Genomic DNA, 18,702 nt, shown 5'->3' with positions numbered 1-18,702 from the left:
ATTGATCATAGCTTTTAAATCTTTAAATGATTTTTTCTCTTTATATTATTTTATTATGCAAATTGGTCTGTAAGAATTTAAAATTGGGTTTTATGCTAAATATGAGAATTCTAAAGTAATATTGTGGCTGCCTATTTAAAAATATTACAGCTTAAGTCAAAATGACTTTTAGCAGCTTTCCACCACAAAGAGGTGGAAAGAGTGAAAGTGGGAAAATGTAGATAAAGAGACAGAAAGTACTGCTTAGCTACCAATACCCTGAGTTTAATCCTAATGTCTCCAGACCACAAATGTGAATCTGAAAGTGAATCTCACCAGAATCCAAAGTCCTAATTAGGAAGAACCAGGAGATGGTGAGAGAACCTTCAGTTCACAGGAGGCTTAAGACTGCCAAGAATTTCCCCAGAACTCATACTGAAGGGAGTGTTCCACCAAAGTGCCAAGGAACAAAGAGGGTCTTCTCACTGAAGAACCAAGGAAGAAATTACTCCACTCACCACCACAAGATCCAAGGAAAGAGTCTCATCTTCCAGTCCTGCTCACCAATGCAGAGTGCATTCACTTGAATCCTCAAGCTGGTCTTTTTAAAGCAGTTTTCCCAAGGTCACTTCGTGTTGCTCCCCCACTTTATAAGAACCAATTGCAGTCTTTCAATTTGCCTAGCACTGCCCAAGGAGGTGGGGAGCAGTGGCCTCTGGAGTTGTCACCCACTCTAGCAAGTGACTTGTGAACTCTCATACTTAGTGACTGGTAAGGTATTAAGCAGGGGTACTTGAGTTTTTGATTGATTAACTTAAAAGTTGCTGATTGATAGACAAAGAGAGTTTGATTCACTTTTCATGGTCTTTTGGTTTTGTTTACTCCATTCTGCATCAGTTTCCACAAATCCGTTCTTAGCAATACATTTCCAATACATTCATATATTACAATTAAATCATTCCCTAGTAGAGTGTAATGCAGGGTTTTTGCATTGCAATATTAGCCTAGGCTAAGCTGTCAGTTACCCTGGATGGAATCTTGCCAATGGTATGCGCCATGGGGCAGGTGCCAACTGGCAGTTGGGCTGAGACCAGTAGGTTTGCCCCTGCAAACCCAAGCCTGGGTGCTGTTTTCCTCCTGACTTCACTCTGATCACCTACTTATCTCTGACCTTCCCCCTGGGGCCCCAGGTGGTGAAGGGTGGTGGAATTGTGGGTAGGAAAATCGGATAGCCTAGATATTAGGTCCTTTCTTCAACAGCAACCCAACAACATCTATTTCCTTTTCAACTGATTAGCTAGTGGATCAAATTAATTTCTAACCAGAGACCGTTTAGCTCTGGCCAGGGCAGCCAGTCCTTGGCCTGCCAAGACCTTCTCAGGACCTTTGCCAGCACCACTCAGCTAACCATAGCAACAGCTTAGTTACACCAAAGCCTTCTTACCTTGGCTATTCCTTCCCCAGTTTCAATAAAACCCTTAGCTTTTAATCAGAGAATCTTGTGATTATTCCTATACTACCAAGGCTAAGGAGATTAGGGAAGAGGAGAGAATACTGAGCAGTTTGTGGTTCAGTTGAGGTTGAACCTAACCTCCATTGCTGGGAGGAAGTTCAAGTCCTGACTTCCTGATGGTCTGCCATCATCCAATAAGAGGCAGCTACCCCAGCAGGGTGGGGCCGCCCATCAGACATCTTAAAGGAGCCTAAGCGTTAGCAGTGAAGCTTCACTGGGCATTTAGCTTCAGGGTTTGAATTTATACCTAAACCAAGTTCATTCCCAGCTGAGGCTGCTCACCCTTGATAATATCCAACTCCAACTTCCTGTTAGGCTAATTACTGGCTCCAGGCTCCCTTGTAGTGACCCTTTACCACCTGCATAACAAGAGGGACACCACTTTATTTCTAGTTCTTTGCTACAAGAAAAATATGCTGACTTTGACTTCTCTGAGATATATTGGTATTGTTGGGTCAAAGAATATGAATAGTTTAGTGATATTTAGGGTATAGTTCCTTTTCAGAATGGTTTGCTTTTCAGAATGGTTGGACCAATTTACAAGCTTTACTAAGAGTTCATAAGTGTCTCTGTCTTCCTTTCCTTTTTTTGTCGTCTTCACCAATCTGATTACATTGAGCAGTGAAGATTTGATTCAGGGGTATGCTGGAATTCTAACAGCCTCAATCATAATTAAATCTTCACTATGAGTGTTTCTGTCTCTGAAGTCACTACTAATCAGAGTTTGATTTATTGTTTTGTTGATTTCTAAACTTTAAAAAAACTGTTAATAATGCAGATTAAATTTAAAAGTATATTGCAGGGCAGCTGGATAGCTCAGTGGATTGAGAGCCAGGCCTGGAGACGGGAGGTCCTAGGTTCGGATCCGGCCTCGGACACTTCCCAGCTGTGTGACCCTGGGCAAGTCACTTGACCCCCATTGCCTACCCTTACCATTCTTCCACCTATAAGTCAATACACAGAAGTTAAGGGTTTAAAATAAAAAACAAAAAAAAAAAAAAAAAAAAAGTATATTGCAGAGGGTGGGTAGGTGACCCAGTGGTTTGAGAGCCAGCACTACAGGAGTTTCTGCGTTCTGTTGTGAGGAAGATTACTTAATTATTCTTTAAGAGACCTAGCAGCCAGGGCTAGAGAATTCTAAATGGAATGGGGAAGCAGGAAGTGTGCTCTCTCTCTCTCTTCCTTACAACAGTTCAAATGGGACCTCAGATACTTTCTAGCTGTTAGATCCTGGGCAAGTCACTTAACCCTTACTGCCTAGGCCTTACCACTCTTCTTCCTTGGAACTGATACAAAGTGTTGATTCTAAGATGAAAAGGAAGGATTTTTTTTTAAAAGTATGTTGCATACATTTTTAACCCCAGAGAATCTGATTATTAAATATTTGCTATAATACTTCGGTATTGTTTGAGTTCAGCAAGAGTGTAATGGAAGTTTCAGGGAGTGAAGTTATCACCAAATTGGAGGCTAATACCACAAAATAATAATGATGATAATAGTAATAATACAAAGGATTTTTTAGTTTTCAAAATACTTCATTTTATTTGAGTCTTATAACACTCCAGAATGAAGTGAAACCTGTTATTTTAATTTGCATTTTTTTATTAGTTACTTGGAGCAATTTTCTTATAGTTTGCAATTCTTTTGAAAATTACCTGTTCATATCCTTTAACCATTTATCTATTGAGAAATGGCTCTTGTTCTCATGTTTGTATCAATACTCTATTTGTCTCATATAGATCTTTAGCAGAGAAATTTGCTACAAAGATTTTCTTTCCCTGGCTATTCCCCTTCTAATTCTAATTCTAACAGCAATGATTTTTATAGTTTTCAATTTTATGTAATCAAATTTTCCTTTGTATATGCTGTGATCCTTTCATTCCTTCTTTGGTCAAAAACTCTCTGCCACCCACAGCTGTATCTCCTTCCTGTTCCTCCAGTTTGTTTACACTATGACCTTTCATATCTAGGTCATTTGTCCACTTGAAGCTTATTGTGATGTATCCTGTGATGTTGGCCTCTTTTCTGCCAGACTGCTTTTCAGTTTTCCCAGAAGGAAGTCCTTACTCCAATAGTTGGTTTCCTTGGGTTTATCAAATTCTATACCACTACACTGATCAATTTTTCTACTTTTTTAGTCAGTACCAAATAGTTTTGGTTTTTTTTTAAACCCTTGCCTTCCATCTTAGGATCAATACTATATGTTGGTTCCAAGGCAGAAGAGGGATAAGGGCAAAGCAATGGGGGTTAAGTGACTTGCCTAGGGTTACACAGCTAGGAAATGTCTTGAGGTCACATTTGAACCCAGGAGGCTTCAGCTTTCTATCCACTGAGCTACCCAGCTGCCTCTGGTACCAAATAGTTTTGCTGATTACTGCTTTTCAGTCTAATTTGAGATCTGGTACTGTCAAGATGCTCTGCCACAATTCTTAAGGGGATGTCTGGGAACAGGATCCTCCCTCTGCTTAATCTGTGGCTTCTGCCTTTGGTTTCTGGTGACCCAATACAGGTAGTGCTTTGATTCTGTTCTCTGCCTCCTTCTTCTTCTGGAAACACATCAGAGGGAACGGGCTTTGTCTCCTTTTTTGGCCCTGACCATCCCCATCAAGAGATAGAGTTAATTTCAGATTTTTACGAGGCATCCCTCACTCCTCCCCTCCCACACCTGCTATCAGATGCCTCTCTTCTTTCTATCTTTTTGTCTCACATATAAGGAGCTGGTTCTGCTTCTTGCTGAGGGCTCGGAGTCCCTGGGAAATGACCAACTAGGGGACTGGCTCGCTCCCACTCCCCATTTTCATTTTCTAGACACACACACACACACACACACACACACACACACACACACACAGAGCTCTGCCAGGTTAGAGCTGAGATGTCACTGGCTTCAGCACTACATGATACCCTCCTACCCCCAATTTTCTGGCTATCTGGGTATTTCCCATTTCATCTTACCTGGAAGCCCTTTGGATGGCATATTCATAAGCACCAGTCCTGAACATTTATCCATATGCCAAGGCTAAGCTTCTCTGGCCCCTTCCCCCAATACCTGGTTCTAATTGATCCAGATATTTTGTTGTTACTATTTGGTCGTGTCCAATTCTTTGTGACCCTCAATGACCATAGCACTCAGGCTCTTCTATCCTTAGTTTCTTCATCTGTAAAATGAGCTGGAGAAGGAAATGGCAAATCACTCCAGGATCTTTGCCAAGAAAATGCCAAGTTGGGGTCACAAAGAGTCAGACAGAATTGAAAAAACGCCTGACCCAGATAAGATCCCTATAAAAAACCACTCTAGGGGCAGCTAGGTAGCACAGTATAAAGAGCACCAGGCCTGGAGTTAGAAGGACCTAGGTTCAAATCTGACCTTAAATACTTCCTGACTCTGTGACCCTGGGCAAGTCATTTAATCCTGATTGCCTAGCCCTCTTTGCTAAAATAAAAGGTTAGGGGGCTTAATAAATAAATAAACAAACAAATAAATGAATGAATGAATGAACAAATAAATAGATAAATAGATAAATGGGTGAATTAATGCCTAAATAAATAAATAAATAATTGAATAAATGAAGTTAAAACCCACTCCATTTCCCCCACATTGGACACCTAACTCCATCTAGGACCCCAGCAGACTGTCCTGGATGTTCATCTTTCCAGATGGCTCCTGCACTGTATAAATATCCTACTTCCTGCCCATTCCCTTCTTATTGCATTTTCTGGGTTTGCTCCCATTGTGTATTATGTTTTAGTTTTGCCCAGTAGCTTCCCAGAAAGGCTAGCTCTCCTCTTAGAAGCATGAGCAGTAGCCCAAGGCCTCTACTAGCAGTTGATAGTCACATCTATTTCCTAAGTTTTTGATTTAGGAAATATAGAGAGCAAGGGCTGAATCATGTACCTTAAATGGCAGGGCCCCATTTCACTCCAACATGGAGGCTGTGACTAGGCATCCCTCTAATTTTTTTCCTCCTGGCCACATAAATGACAAATAAGGGGAAATACTGCCTTTCACAGTATAGGATTTTGGAATTCCAAGCCTTCCTCAGTCTGTATTAAGATAAAGGCCTTCTAGTCCAATCCTTTTATTTTACATTGGAAGAAACAATGACCCTAGTCTTCATTTGGAGTTTTCTCCATTTTTGCCTCTAAAAATTTAGTCTATGAGTTCCTTGATTGCAGAGATAACATGTCTCTATTCAGTGTACTGTGTTTTGTACCTGGCAAGCTCTCCATGAATCCTTGTTTGACTTCATTTTTTTCTCTTGTTATGATTAAAATTATCTTGAAAGCCTGATTTTTGGGTAAAAATATAAGTTTGTTGATTATATCAGGTTTATTGGGTAGGCCAGCATCATTAACAATAAAATGGTACATCTCCATGGTTGTCTTTCATAACCAGGGACAACCAAAACTAGGTCAGAAAAATATTGTTTTTCTTTTGGAACTCATTATTCAGCTCCTCCCTTAACTATCCCAAGACATCTTTAATTGGTGATAGATAATTAAGAAGTGGTCCATCAGACCCTCAGCCCTTCCCTAAACTGATGGGAGGATAGTAACATCCATAGGAAAAAGAACTCTTGTCTCTTTCATTTATTAATCAAATGCTGTTAAAAAGGAAGATGGGGGGGGGGAGGGCAGCTGGGTAGCTCAGTGGATTGAGAGCCAGGCCTAGAGACAGGAGGTCCTAGGTTCAAATCTGGCCTCAGACACTTCCCAGCTGTGTGACCCTGGGCAAGTCACTTGACCCCCATTGCCTACCCTTACCACTCTTCCACCTATAAGTCAATACACAGAAGTTAAGGGTTTAAAATAAAAATTAAAAAAAAAATAAAAAAAAAAAAAGGAAGACGGTTTTTGGGATTCCCAAGGACAAAAAAAAAAAAAAAAAAAAAAAAAGGCAAAAAGTAGCAGACTAGATGGCATATCTGCCCCAGATCCCAAACAGAGGAATATACAATTATTCTCCCTAATACATAGGAATTAATACAGTGTGTGAAAAATAAATTCTCACACTCTTAACAATTAAAGGCCCCTGTTCCTTTCTCCATTGTTTCCCTAGGTACAGATTATGCAGATTAGACTCTCTCTAGGAGAGAGCCAAGAAAAAACTATTCACTGGACTTTACATATATGGACCTTGCCTTGATAGTTATGTCAGATTTTTCTCTAATGCTGCTAGGTTTTATCATGAATTTTTGTTTCATTTGTAAATGAACAATTCTTAGAAATAACCAAGATAAATTAATTTATTTAAAAAATGAAGATGACAAGAGTTAAAATTGTTAAAAAATAAGAAATTTCTTATAAAAAGCTAGATGTTTTTCTTCCATACTCTCCTGCTTCTCAAGACCTCAGAGATCTGTTGTCTCTCATCTGCTTTAGATATCCAAGGGACAAAAAACCCATAATGAAGTGGAAGAAGAGATTGGGAAAGGGGTCAATACCCTCTGATCCATTTAGTACAGTGGTTCCCAAACTTTTTTGGCCTGCCACCCCCTTTCCAGAAAAAATATTACTTAGCCCCCTGGAAATTATATATTTTTTAAAATTTTAATAGCAATTAATAGGAAAGATTGTGGCCATCACCGCCTCCCTGAATCGCTGCAGCACCCACCAGGGGGCAATGGCACCCACTTTGGGAATCACTGATTTAGTACATCCTCCATCCTCTTTCCCTTTGCCTAGAAGAATCATGTCACTAAAAGCCTGTCCCCCAAAGAAGACCAAAATTTCTTAGAGAAAATGAATGAATGATAAAAGCATTTATTGAGTATTTTGCTATATGCCAAGCAATGTGTTAAGATAGTTCTTGTCCTCAAAGAGTTTATAATCCAATGGGGGAGTCAATACATACAGCTGAGTGGGTTATTGTGAATATATCAGTTGTTTCTATACCTGCCAATGGAGCAATGCTTTCCCAAATTAAATTATATTATCATTCACTCTTGGATTCCCAGTTCCCAATGCCCAAAAAAGGGACACAATAAACTCTAGATTTCCAAACTGTATTCATCCCAAGAATCTTAAGATGAGGACATTGAGTACAAAGTTCAATCAATTCCCCCTTCATGCCAACACCATTCTTGCCACTGGAAGGAAAAATACCTGTTTGTCCATGGGAAGTTCCCAAAATGGTAACCTTCCAGGAGTAAAAATACACTCATAGGTCACTTGGGGTAGAGGACCAGTATTTACCGCTACCCCCTCTTAGACCAAGCAGAACAGTCAGCAGGTGAATAAGTCAATAAAGGGAAAGGAGGTTAAGTGGCTGAATAAAATGTCTATGTTTCTGGCAGCCCTGAATTCATCCTATAAGTATAGATTCAGTCCTCTTAATATAGATAAAGAGAGATCAAGGGAATTCTTCCCTGAATCTAGTTCCTGAATGGAACTTCAGGAAAAGAAAAAGAAAGTGGAGTTATCAGATGGAAAATTCTGGGATAGGGGAGTAAGGATAAATAAGACTGGAAAGGTAAAATTGTCTTCAGTCTTCATGGGTCTGTAGCAGGTAGGGTCAACTAAATGATACCATACTGTGCCAACTCGTGCAGCTCCAAGTGGTTGAAGGCTTCCCAGGGGCAGATGACAGTGATGTCTGGAAGAAACAAGAAAAGAAAAAGGCCAAGACTTTCAAGGCCAGGGGTCTCCCCACTCCCCTCAGCTACAAAACTAATTCTCTTCTCCCTGCTGTTCTCTTATCACACATCAGCTCCTAAAGACATTTTCTAGAAGGAAAAAAAAAAAAAGGCCACAGGGAGCGAGCAAGATTCCCCAAAAGATCAATACCAAAGGAAGTAGGTCAAAGTGAGCAGGGGAAAGAGGTGGGAACTGTTAAGAACTAGAGTAGTGGAAGTGAAAGAGCTTCTTGTAGGTACTTTTAGTTAATTCAGGGTCTCCTACAGATAGAGAGCCTGATGAGGGGAAAAGAGGGGTGTAAAGTAAAAAGACAGTCTTTCAGAACCTCATAAGGGCCTTCCTTCTAGATCAAATTTTATTCATATATATGTATAGACTGTGTATAATTTTATTCAGTTGTGTATGTGTGGATTGTGTGTATGTATATAAAAATATATACACACATATTTAGTCTCTTTAGACCACCTGTGTTTGTATCTCCACATAACAGGAACATATTTAACCGGGGGGGTGGGGTGGAAAAAGTCTAGAGGGAATCTTTTCCGCCCTCCCTCCCCTCCTCCCCCCTCCACACCCCCCACACCTCCACCCACCCCACCCCCGCCAAGATAAACAACCCAGATTGTGAAAGCAGTCAATGATATGGTGCTGAGAAGACAAAGGTCATGTTATAAATTTGGATTGAAGGTTGTTGATAAAGTTATACGGAGGTCAGGGAAGGACAAAACCCTGAAGGGCACAGAAAGGAAAGCAAAATATGACTTCTGACTTCTTTTGATTGAGTTATTCTCTCCCAAACTAAGAAGAAGAAACTCATACCTGTTCCCAAGCCCTCCATTCCAGGAATATCATCACCGAAACTGCAAGAGACAAAATGTTCAGTGATAGAGCTGGGTGCTGAATTTTGGGGTTCCCTCCCACAGATACTCACTCATCTATATTTATATACATATATACCCATACACACACATACACACCATAGACACATACGTATCCACACTGACTCCCCATGTATGCTCACTCACACACACACACACACACACACACACACACACACATACACACACACACTGCACAATCACTTGCAACTAGATTCTATTTTTAGCACTAGACGTGATCATAGGTTTTTATCACAACAAGGTCTGGTTAAGAATCCAGGCTGTATTTCCTGCCTTACCAGGAAGATGCTAAATAGCAAGCTTTTTAGTATCAAGGCAATAAGAAAAAGCCCCTTTTCTATTCCAAGTCCTCCAATTTTTGTCTATGTTCCTTGTCCATTTTCAGTACTGTCTGTGGTTACTCAAGAGCTGAAAAGTACAACACTTATTCCCCAGCACCAATCTGTTTCCTAAGATAACATGAAAACTGGGACTCAAAACAAGGGGGAAAAAATCAGGTCAGGCCACAAACCTCAGGATTAGAGTTAGGCCCAAATAAGGCCAAATTGAAAAGAGTATCCTGGTCCCTGCACTTAAACAGGTGACTGCAGTTTTTGTCACATTCTTGAGCCTATCTCTGGGTCTGGGGATTTCCAAATTTCCATCTCTGAAAAAGTCTCTCCCTTAAACGAAACTAGGGAGGAAGAAGTGCATGGACTAGGAGAAAAGGTCCAAGCTTTTTGTCCCAAGAAAAAGCTTTTGAGTAAAAAAGAAAATTGAAGGAGAGAGAAAGGGCAGAAAAGTTAATTCTTTCTGGAAGCGGAAGAAGACATTTGGAAATAAAATTTCAGACCAACACATATAGAAAATGTCATTTCCTTCTCAAGAATTCAGGCATCCTAGAAGTAAAAACATGATCATGTCTTCTAAGGGATTCTAATAGGCCAGTCCCAGACCCTTTCAGCTGGTCAGGAGAAGTTTAATTGAAGGAAAAGTCAGTCATCCTAGAAGTGGGGTCCAGTGCCCCTTCTCTCTTTCTCCCCCCCTCTTCTGAAGGCCTTCTTACCCTTGTACACCTTTCTTAGGGGGCTTGCTCTTGAATTGGCGGGTTTGCCGCTGCTTGAATTTGGGTGGTCCTTTTCTAGGGGTAACTGGTCCTCCAACCACTCTGGTGGCTGATTTTATCTCAAACTTGGGTGGCTCCAGGTTCATGATGAGGCTTTTAGTCTTTCAAACTCTGGAAGAAAGGAAAAAAGGATCAAAAGAAGAGATCTTTTTACTTCTGATGTCCCCTTCTTCCAGTGTGGTACAGAGGGAAAAATCCCAGATTCAGTGTCAAAATTCAAATCCTAAGTCTGCAACTCACTGCCTAACAGAGACAAGTGCCTACTCCATTTATCACTTTGGGGTTTCAGATCACTTATCTGCAAAATGAGGGGGTAATACTAGACAAATTTTCAAATCTCTTTTGATTCAAAAACCATGATTTTCCTTCCTGGGTTTTTTGGTGGTGGTAATCCCCAATCTAGAGCAGAGGAACTCTTCTAAATTACACCCTACCACACTCATACCCCAAGAATCCGAGAAGACAGTTATCCTCTACATGCTCCATAGCAGAGCAATCCTCTGGACCCAAATAGTCAAATTAACCCAATAAGCATTTATTAACTGCTTAGCATATACCACACTCTGGACTAACCCCTGAAGAGACAAAGAAAGACAAAAACAGGCCCCCTCTCTCAAGGAAATCACAGTCTACTAGGAAGGAGACAACATGCAAACGACTACATATAAATAAGATATGTATTCAGAATAAAATGGAGATCTCATAGGGAAGACCCTAGCATTAAGGAGGGATAGAGGCAGAGATGAGAAGAGAGAGGATTCTAGCCATGGTGGTGGCGCAATGAAAATGCCTGAAGCAGAGAAATGGGGAGAATCTTAGGTGAGGGACAGCAAGGAGACCAGTGTGGATGGATTGTAACATTCCATCCAAGTGCCACTTGGCAGAAAGCAGGGAGTGCCTAGGGACAAGTCTCCCTTAATGTCAAAGTCTGGGTTCTTCTATTTTATAGACTGACCTACTTTCTAGGCCTGCACACCCAGTCTCTCCCTCCTTCCCCAAAGTCCTGTTGACCTTGGAATAAAGGAGGCTTAGCATCCTCTAAGCTTATATTATGGGGGAAAGGTTAAAACTGCCTCTCAGGGTCGCCATGAGAATAAAATAAGATCTTAGATGTCAAAGTCCTTGTGCAAAGTCCATTATGCATATGTAAGAGATTAACAGAAGGCGGTTAGGATTGTCAGTGTTATTAGCAGTCCAGAGACTAGTTCTGGCCTGGCTAGTGATTTCACTCTGTGACCTTGGGCAAACCATGAATTTTCTAAACCTGTATCTTCAAACATAAAACGAGGTTATTAGACTAGATTTTGTTAAAAGTTCTCTTTCAGCTGAGTGAATTTTAAGATTTCCAGAATAACAGAAAGTGAAGTGTGTTGGACTTAAAGTCAGAAAGGTCTGGGTTTCAATTCTACCTCCACTAATTTCATAGCTTTGTGATCAAGGACAAGTCCTTTACTCTCCCTGAGTATTGGTTTCCTCATCTTATTAGTGCCTGAAATATCCACATCACAGAGGTATTGGGAAGCTCAAATGAGGTCGTTTAGTGAAGTGCTTTGCAAATTTTAAAGTGCTCTCTCTGTCCATTGTAATTATTTTACTTTTATTATAATTGAATGGGCTGGTTTTTTGAATGACCTCCTAATGGAGTCCTGTGTCCCTATTCTCTCAGAACCCATGGGACAGCTCCATTCAAACAATATTAATTAAGCCCCTAATGTGTATATAACTGTGTGCTAGAGGACATACAAAAATGAGATAAGGCTATCTAGCAAGGATAAGACATAGACAGGACAGGATCTCCTATGGGCCAGGAGTCACTCCTGGCTTCAATCTTTTGGCTAAAGGATAGGCAGTCACTCAGTACCACTGGGGGCTCGGACTCTAACACATAGTCTCCCCCTCTTCTGAGATATATTTGTCCTTGGTCCCTTAAGATATTTTTGCTGATATCCGAACTATCTCCCTACAAGTGAATTAATCTCAAGAGATCCAGTTCTCTCAGAGTTCCTATATTAAAGGGGTCCAGAGGATCACAAAAGTCAAAACCTCCAAAAACTCTTTGAGCCAGAATGAGAGGAGCTAGAAAGGTCTGCAATCCCCCAAGTGGAAAAGAGTCAGGCATCTAGAGATAATGGCCAGATGGGGGAAAAGTAGCAGAATGGTGGTAAACCTGATCCATAGCCTCCACCAAATTAAACACGCTGAGCTTCTTCATCCCATCCCATGTGCTGAATCTGAAACTAGAAAAGGATACAATGGAGTGACTTACCTACTACAGAGCCAGAATTCAGTGGACCATGGGAGAAAAATGGTAAAAGGATTTCCCAACTTTGTCCACCAGTTCTTTATACTTTCCTGACTTTGCCCACAGGATAACTCAGAGCCCCTGCAATTTATTTTATTCCTGAGTAATTGGATTATAACTCTCCTTGCTATGACACTAATGAGATTTTTAGTGACACTGCTGAGGATTAAAGAGAGGACAACGAGAAAAGGCTAAAATCAACATTACCTTACCTGGAAAGGACATTCTAATATATAATCTAGGGGATACTAGGTAGTATGATGAATAGAGTGCCAGTCCTAGAATCAGGATGACCCAGGTTCAAATATGACCTCAGAGACTTCCTAGCTATGTGATCCGAGGCAAATCATGTAATCTCAACTGCCTACCCCTTACCCCTATTCTGTTTTAGAATCAAAACTTGTATTGATTCTAAGACAGAAGGTAAGGGTTTAAATATACAATGATAATATAATAATATAGAATATATAATATATAATCTATATTATAATAAATCTATAATCAATTCTACTGTGGATTCATTCACTATCTTTGTTACTTCCCAGTTCAAAACATCTTTCCCTGGCTACTATTCCCTTCTCTATGTTATTTCCCTTATTAGAATATAAAGTCCTTGAATTATAAGGATAGGGGGCAGCTGGGTAGCTCAGTGGATTGAGAACCAGGCCTAGAGACGGGAGGTCCTAGGTTCAAATCTGGCCTCAGACACTTCCTAGCTGTGTGACCCTGGGCAAGTCACTTGACCCCCATTGCCTACCCTTACTGCTCTTCTGCCTTGGAGCCAATACAGACTACCTTTCTTTTTAGATACATATCCCCAGCTCTAGCACATATATATCATGGCACTTAGTTAAGCACTTATTAAGTGCTTTTTCTTTCATTCATTCATTCATTCATTCATAGAAGAACTTGCAGAATCAGTGGTCATGTTTGAGAAGAGTGTTGGAGTCACTAGAAAAGGGGTATAACAAGGCCTAGGTGGATGAATGTGTAGAAAGGTGATACTTTCTTCCTTTCTCCCAACAATTTCAGTTGTTGTCCAGTCATTTTAGTCCTGTCTGACTCTTTATGACCCCATTTGGGGTTTTTCTTGACAAAGATACTGGAGTGGTTTGTCATTTCCTTCTCCAGCTCATTTTACAGGTGAAGAAACTGAGGCAGAGTGAAGTTACTTGCCCAGGGTCACGCAACTATAGGTATCTCAGGTCTTCTTTACTCCAGGTCCATCCCTTGTACCATCTAGTCGCCACTTCGTCATAGCCACTATTTATACCAACTTCATAGCTGGCAAAGCATTTTACATGCACAATCTCATTTAACTCTCAGAATAGGACTAGGAAGTAAGTATGGCAGACATCATGGTACATATTTTACATGGAAAAAACTAAGGTTCATTGAGGTTATAGGACTTTAAAAAAAAATCCTATGTCTTAGAATCAATGCTAAATATGGATTCCAAGACAGAAAAGTAGTGTTAAGGACTGGGAAATTAGGGTTAAGTAGCTAGGAAGTATTTGAGGCCAGATTTGAACCTAGAATCTCTCAATTCCAGGTCTGTTTCTCTATAAAACTGAGCCACCTCTCTGCCCCATTTACATGACTTTTTCACAGATAAAATGAAAAGCAGAATTCAATGCCAGGTTTCTCCTGATTCCAGGTCTAGCACCTTCACTTCAACACTTATACTGTGCTGAAATACAAAGACAAAAGCAAAAAATGAAAACAAAACCCTTCCTGCACTTAAGAGACTTACAGAATTGCTGGCTCTGCAGTCAGGAAGACTTATTTTCTTGAGTTTAAAACTGGTTTCAGACATTTATTAGTTGTGTGACTTTAGACAAGTCACTTAACCTTGTTTGCCTCAGTTTCCTCATCTGTAAAATGAGCTGGAGAAGGAAATGACAAACCACTCCAGTATCTTTGCCAAGAAAACCTCGAATGGGGTCACAAAGAGTCAAACATGCCTGAAAACAACCAAACACAAAGAATTTAGGAGACTGCTAAGACCTGGGCGGATCTAATGGAGCAATTTTCTTAGGGTGTCAATAGCTTACAGTTCTTTCAAAAACTACCTGGTCATATCTTTTGACCTTGTATCTATTCACATATGGCTCTTATTCTCATGTGTTTGTATCAGTTCTCTGGGTAATTTGTTCATCAGACTGTTATCAGAAAAATTTGCTGCAAAGATTACTGGTTTTCTCTATAACAGCACTGACTGTATTTGCATAAAATTTTTTTTTTCAATTTTATATAATCAAATTTGTTTTTGTATCTTCTGGGATCCTCTTGGATCCTCTCATTCCTTTATTTGGTCAAAAACTCTTCACCATGCACAGCTGTGAAAGTTATCTCCTTCCGGCTCCTTCCATTTGTTTACTCTGACCTTTTATATCTAGGTCAGATATCCACTTGGAGTTTATTATGACATATCATGTGATGGCCTCATTTCTCCCAGCCTGATTTTCAGCCCTTCTACAAGTCTGTCAAACAGAAAGGCTTTATCCCACCTTACCCAACACCCTGAGTCAGGTGTCATACTCATTAAAAAAAGACAGAAGAAGGGCAGCGAGGGGGGCTCCATGGCTAGAGTACCAGGCCCAGAGACAGGAGGTCTTGGGTTCAAATCTGCCCTCAGATACTTTCTAGCTGTGTGATCCTGGGCAAGTCATTTCACCTCGTGGTCTAGTCCTTACTGCTCTTCTGCCTTGGAACTAATATGTAGTATTAGTTCTAAGATGAAAGGTAAGGGTTAAAAAAAAAAAAAGAATTACTTTTCTAGGGGGCAGCTAGATGATTGAGAATCATGCCTTAGAACCAACATTTAGTATTAATTCTAACATGAAAGGTAAGGATATTTTTAGTATAATTTCTTTTTTTTTTTTTTATATTTTTCTGTGGTTACCTGATTCATGTTCTCTCCTTCCCTTCCGTGGGAGGCCAATAAGAGAAATGGAGTCACAAATAGATAAAAATCTGAGACTCCTCTTTTGACCCCTTTTGTGATCCACACCCTTTCTTGCTGAAAAGTATTGTGGCCTTATTGAAAAGCTTTAAGCTCTTAGCAAACCAGTAGTCAAGAGGTTAACATTCTTCCCCTTTGGTCAGAAATGCAGCTGCTTGGCAAGCCAAGGCCGAAACCTTAGTTTAGCAGAGGCATTTCGCCCCTGAGAAAAGTATTCTCAGACTTAGCTTGCTGATAATCACGTAGCTGAAGGTCCAGCCTGGTTCTTATCTTCAACTTGAAGTTTCTGAGGTTTCTGTGTGTTGTCTAAACTAATTGCAATGTCTATGAAACTGTATTACTCTCTCTGTGCTTGTGGGTGAAAGGGAGTTTGAATTTTCATATATAATAAACTTGTGACTCAATGGCACTTTGGAGAAGCAGCTATGAGTTAACAGTCAAGATCGTCTCCCATGTCCTGTTTCTTTATCAGATTATCAGGAGGTGATAAATAGATCTCGACACCCTTTTACTCTCCCATCTCCCAGAGCTGACAAGCAATTCTGCTGAGTTTTTACTCAAAGAGGTAAGGATTTTTAAATTGAATTGAATTATTAAATTCAATTCATAAATTATCAAATTGGATCAAAAATTAAATTGAATTGGAAAAATTAATTCAAAATCAATTCAACTGAAAAAATAAATAAAAGAGTACATGGTAGAGAATAAAAGTTAAGAAGTTTGGAAAGGGAGAAACTAGGTAGCACAATAGATAGAGAGCCAGGCCTGGAGTGGGGAGGACCTGGGTTCAAATTTGGCCTCAGACACTTCCTATCTGTGTGACCCTGGGCAAGTCACTTAACCCTCATTGCCTAGCCCTTACCACTTGTGGGGGACCAAGGGGTTAAATCCCCTCAAACTCTCCCTCCTCTATTCTGTAAATTCACAAAGAGAACACAGTTGCAAAGAAGAGAACAATGTAACCTTGATAAAGATATAGAGGGTAGTGTAGTACAGAGAGAGGGAGTCATGATAGTTTTTTCAAGCTTTGGCTGAGTTCTGTAATCAGTTAGGAGTTTGGAATCTTGAGGGAGAAAAGTCAGTTGGTTTGTGAATCTCGTGGAGAGAGTTTCAGACCTGCTGAGCTGCTTCCTTACCTATCTGTAGAATTGAAATTTAGCCTAGCTTTGAAATATTTATTTAAGAATTGTTATTTTAGATAAACCCTTTGTATCTTCATTTCCTTTATTATTTCCTACCTTCCTTCCCTTACCTTAATGTCTGTGGAGTTAATAAGGAGAGTAAATTAGAGAGGAGTTCAAATCTGTGAAGGGTTTAACTATAATTTGACAGTATTATATATAAAGAAATTAGTCGGTCATCATTTATTCCCTTTAGATAACAAGAGTACCTTGTAAGCTGAGTTAAGACAGGTCCTTGTTCAGACTCCATCTCTGCCTCCCTTCCCCCACCTGAGGTTCCTGAGACAACTGTTAGGGCTTCCTCAATCCACTTTCCTGACAAATCATCCTTTAAAGATAATAAACCCTTTTTGTGTTTCAACAGACCTATTAGTATAATTTGCCAGTTAGTTATTAAGAGAGGGAAGAAGAGGGAAAGAACTAACATACCCTGGGCTTGAAGGGAAGCCGGGTATCCATCTTGAAGGAAGGTGTAACTTAAAAACAACTCCCTTCCTGTGAAATTAACTAAAGCTTGTTGTTAATTTCAGTTTAGTCTATTTCCCTTCAGTTTGTTTTAGTCTAAGTCCTGTCTGTAAAGCCTGCTGTCTTTGCCTTTTAGTTTAGTTTCTCCTCTCCCTGAAGATCTTTGTTTCCCTTCAGTGTTATACTCCTGACTTCAGTCCTATTATATACTGAATCTCCTAATTCCAGCCTACCTGTAATCTAGATTACCCACCTAGCAAGTCCCTGACAACCTCCTTTCAAAATTCCCTTGTACCACACACCTTTCTTCAAATTATCCCCATTACATCAGGAAGAAATTCCCTCCAGATGCCAGGCACTTTGGAGAAGCAGCTATGAGTTAACAGTCAAGATCGTCCAGATGCCAGGTTCTAGTCAAAATTATTTTTGTTGACTATTTGATTCCCATAAGGAGCTAGCTTGGTAAAAAAAAAAAAATATATATATATATATATATATATATATATACTACTTTTGGCTCAGAGAGCTAGTAGAAGTCTGAAGTCTGTTGGAAGAGAAGCATGACAGAATAAACCATGATTATTAGAAGCCTACTGGCGCTAAGTGTTGTTCTTTTAACCCTTTCGTGTTACACTGTCCCCGTTCTTGAATAGGACCCCGGACAAGCCCACTATACTGAGAACTCGGGAGTTAAATTCTTCTGACATGTTCCCCTCTCCCTTTTTGGCTTTCTTGCTTTCAAAACAAATAGGGAGGAAGAGTTTGGGGGGATTTAACCCCTTGATCCCCCACAACCACTCTTCTGCCTTGGAACCAATACATAGTATTGATTCTAAGATGGAAGGTAAGAGTTATAAAGAAAAAAAAAAAGGATAGAAGAATGGCTTGGGTAGAGGTGGGAGGTAATATAATAGCCACCATGATTTGAATAAGGTAGAAAATTTTAATGAACTTAAAAAGAGAAAAGCTATTGAGTGATAATCAGCAAAGATAAGTGATAGTGGTGAGTTTTATTCTTCCTACCTCTACAGTTTTTCCTATTTCTCACCTGGTTGTGAGTCCCATCTTTCCCAGGAAGTATCTGAGGCCAGATTTGAACCTAAAATCTTCTGTCTCTGGGTCTGGCTCTAAATTCACTGAGCCACCTAGCTCCACTCCCCTCCTCCATCATAAACTCTTTTTTTAAACCCTTACCTTCCATCTTATGTTCCAAGGTAGAAGAGTGGTAAGGGCTCGACAATGGGACAATGGAGAGTCAAGTGACTTGTCCAGGGTCACACAGCTAGGAAATGTCTGAGGCAAGATTTGAACACAGGACCTCCCATCTCTAGGCCTGGCTCTCAATCCACTGAGCCACTCAATTGTCCCCATCATAGACTCTTTTTTTTTTTTTTTTAACCCTTGTACTTCGGTGTATTGTCTCATAGGTGGAAGATTGGTAAGGGTGGGCAATGGGGGTCAAGTGACTTGCCCAGGGTCACACAGCTGGGAAGTGCCTGAGGCCGGGTTTGAACCTAGGACCTCCTGTTTCTAGGCCTGACTCTCACTCCACTGAGCTACCCAGCTGCCCCTATAGACTCTTAATAAATATTTGTCAAACTGAATGGGGAAGAGCCAACTTTTATTTGGTTCCTCTGAATTGGAGCATCTCCATTTG

The 18,702-nt window shown here is 40.2% G+C and overlaps 1 protein-coding gene across 1 annotated transcript; it reads right to left on the bottom strand.

Annotated features, from left to right (window-relative positions):
* Nucleotides 1-8,010: 8,010 nt before the first annotated feature.
* Nucleotides 8,011-10,218, bottom strand: PDE6G (phosphodiesterase 6G). The gene is made up of 3 exons (XM_044675353.1): nt 10,073-10,218; nt 8,948-8,988; nt 8,011-8,087 (listed from the first exon to the last, which is right to left on the bottom strand). Exons 1-3 carry the CDS (start codon nt 10,216-10,218, stop codon nt 8,011-8,013), a joined length of 264 nt encoding a protein of 87 aa, XP_044531288.1.
* Between the last annotated feature and the right edge of the window lie 8,484 nt (nt 10,219-18,702).

The sequence above is a fragment of the Gracilinanus agilis genome, chromosome 4 (genome assembly GCF_016433145.1).
Source record: "Gracilinanus agilis isolate LMUSP501 chromosome 4, AgileGrace, whole genome shotgun sequence".
Classification (NCBI taxonomy): domain Eukaryota; kingdom Metazoa; phylum Chordata; class Mammalia; order Didelphimorphia; family Didelphidae; genus Gracilinanus; species Gracilinanus agilis.
Note: the sequence above shows the minus strand (reverse complement) of the source record. Positions and strands in the feature narration are given on the sequence as shown.

Excerpts from the sequence above, each read along its gene's own strand:
- PDE6G (XM_044675353.1), bottom strand. The coding sequence starts at position 10,218 with ATGAACCTGGAGCCACCCAAGTTTGAGATAAAATCAGCCACCAGAGTG. Across the intron at positions 8,989-10,072 it reads CCTAAGAAAGGTGTACAAGG|TTTCGGTGATGATATTCCTG; the intron begins GTAAGAAGGCCT and ends TGTCTCTTGCAG. Across the intron at positions 8,088-8,947 it reads AATGGAGGGCTTGGGAACAG|ACATCACTGTCATCTGCCCC; the intron begins GTATGAGTTTCT and ends TGTTTCTTCCAG.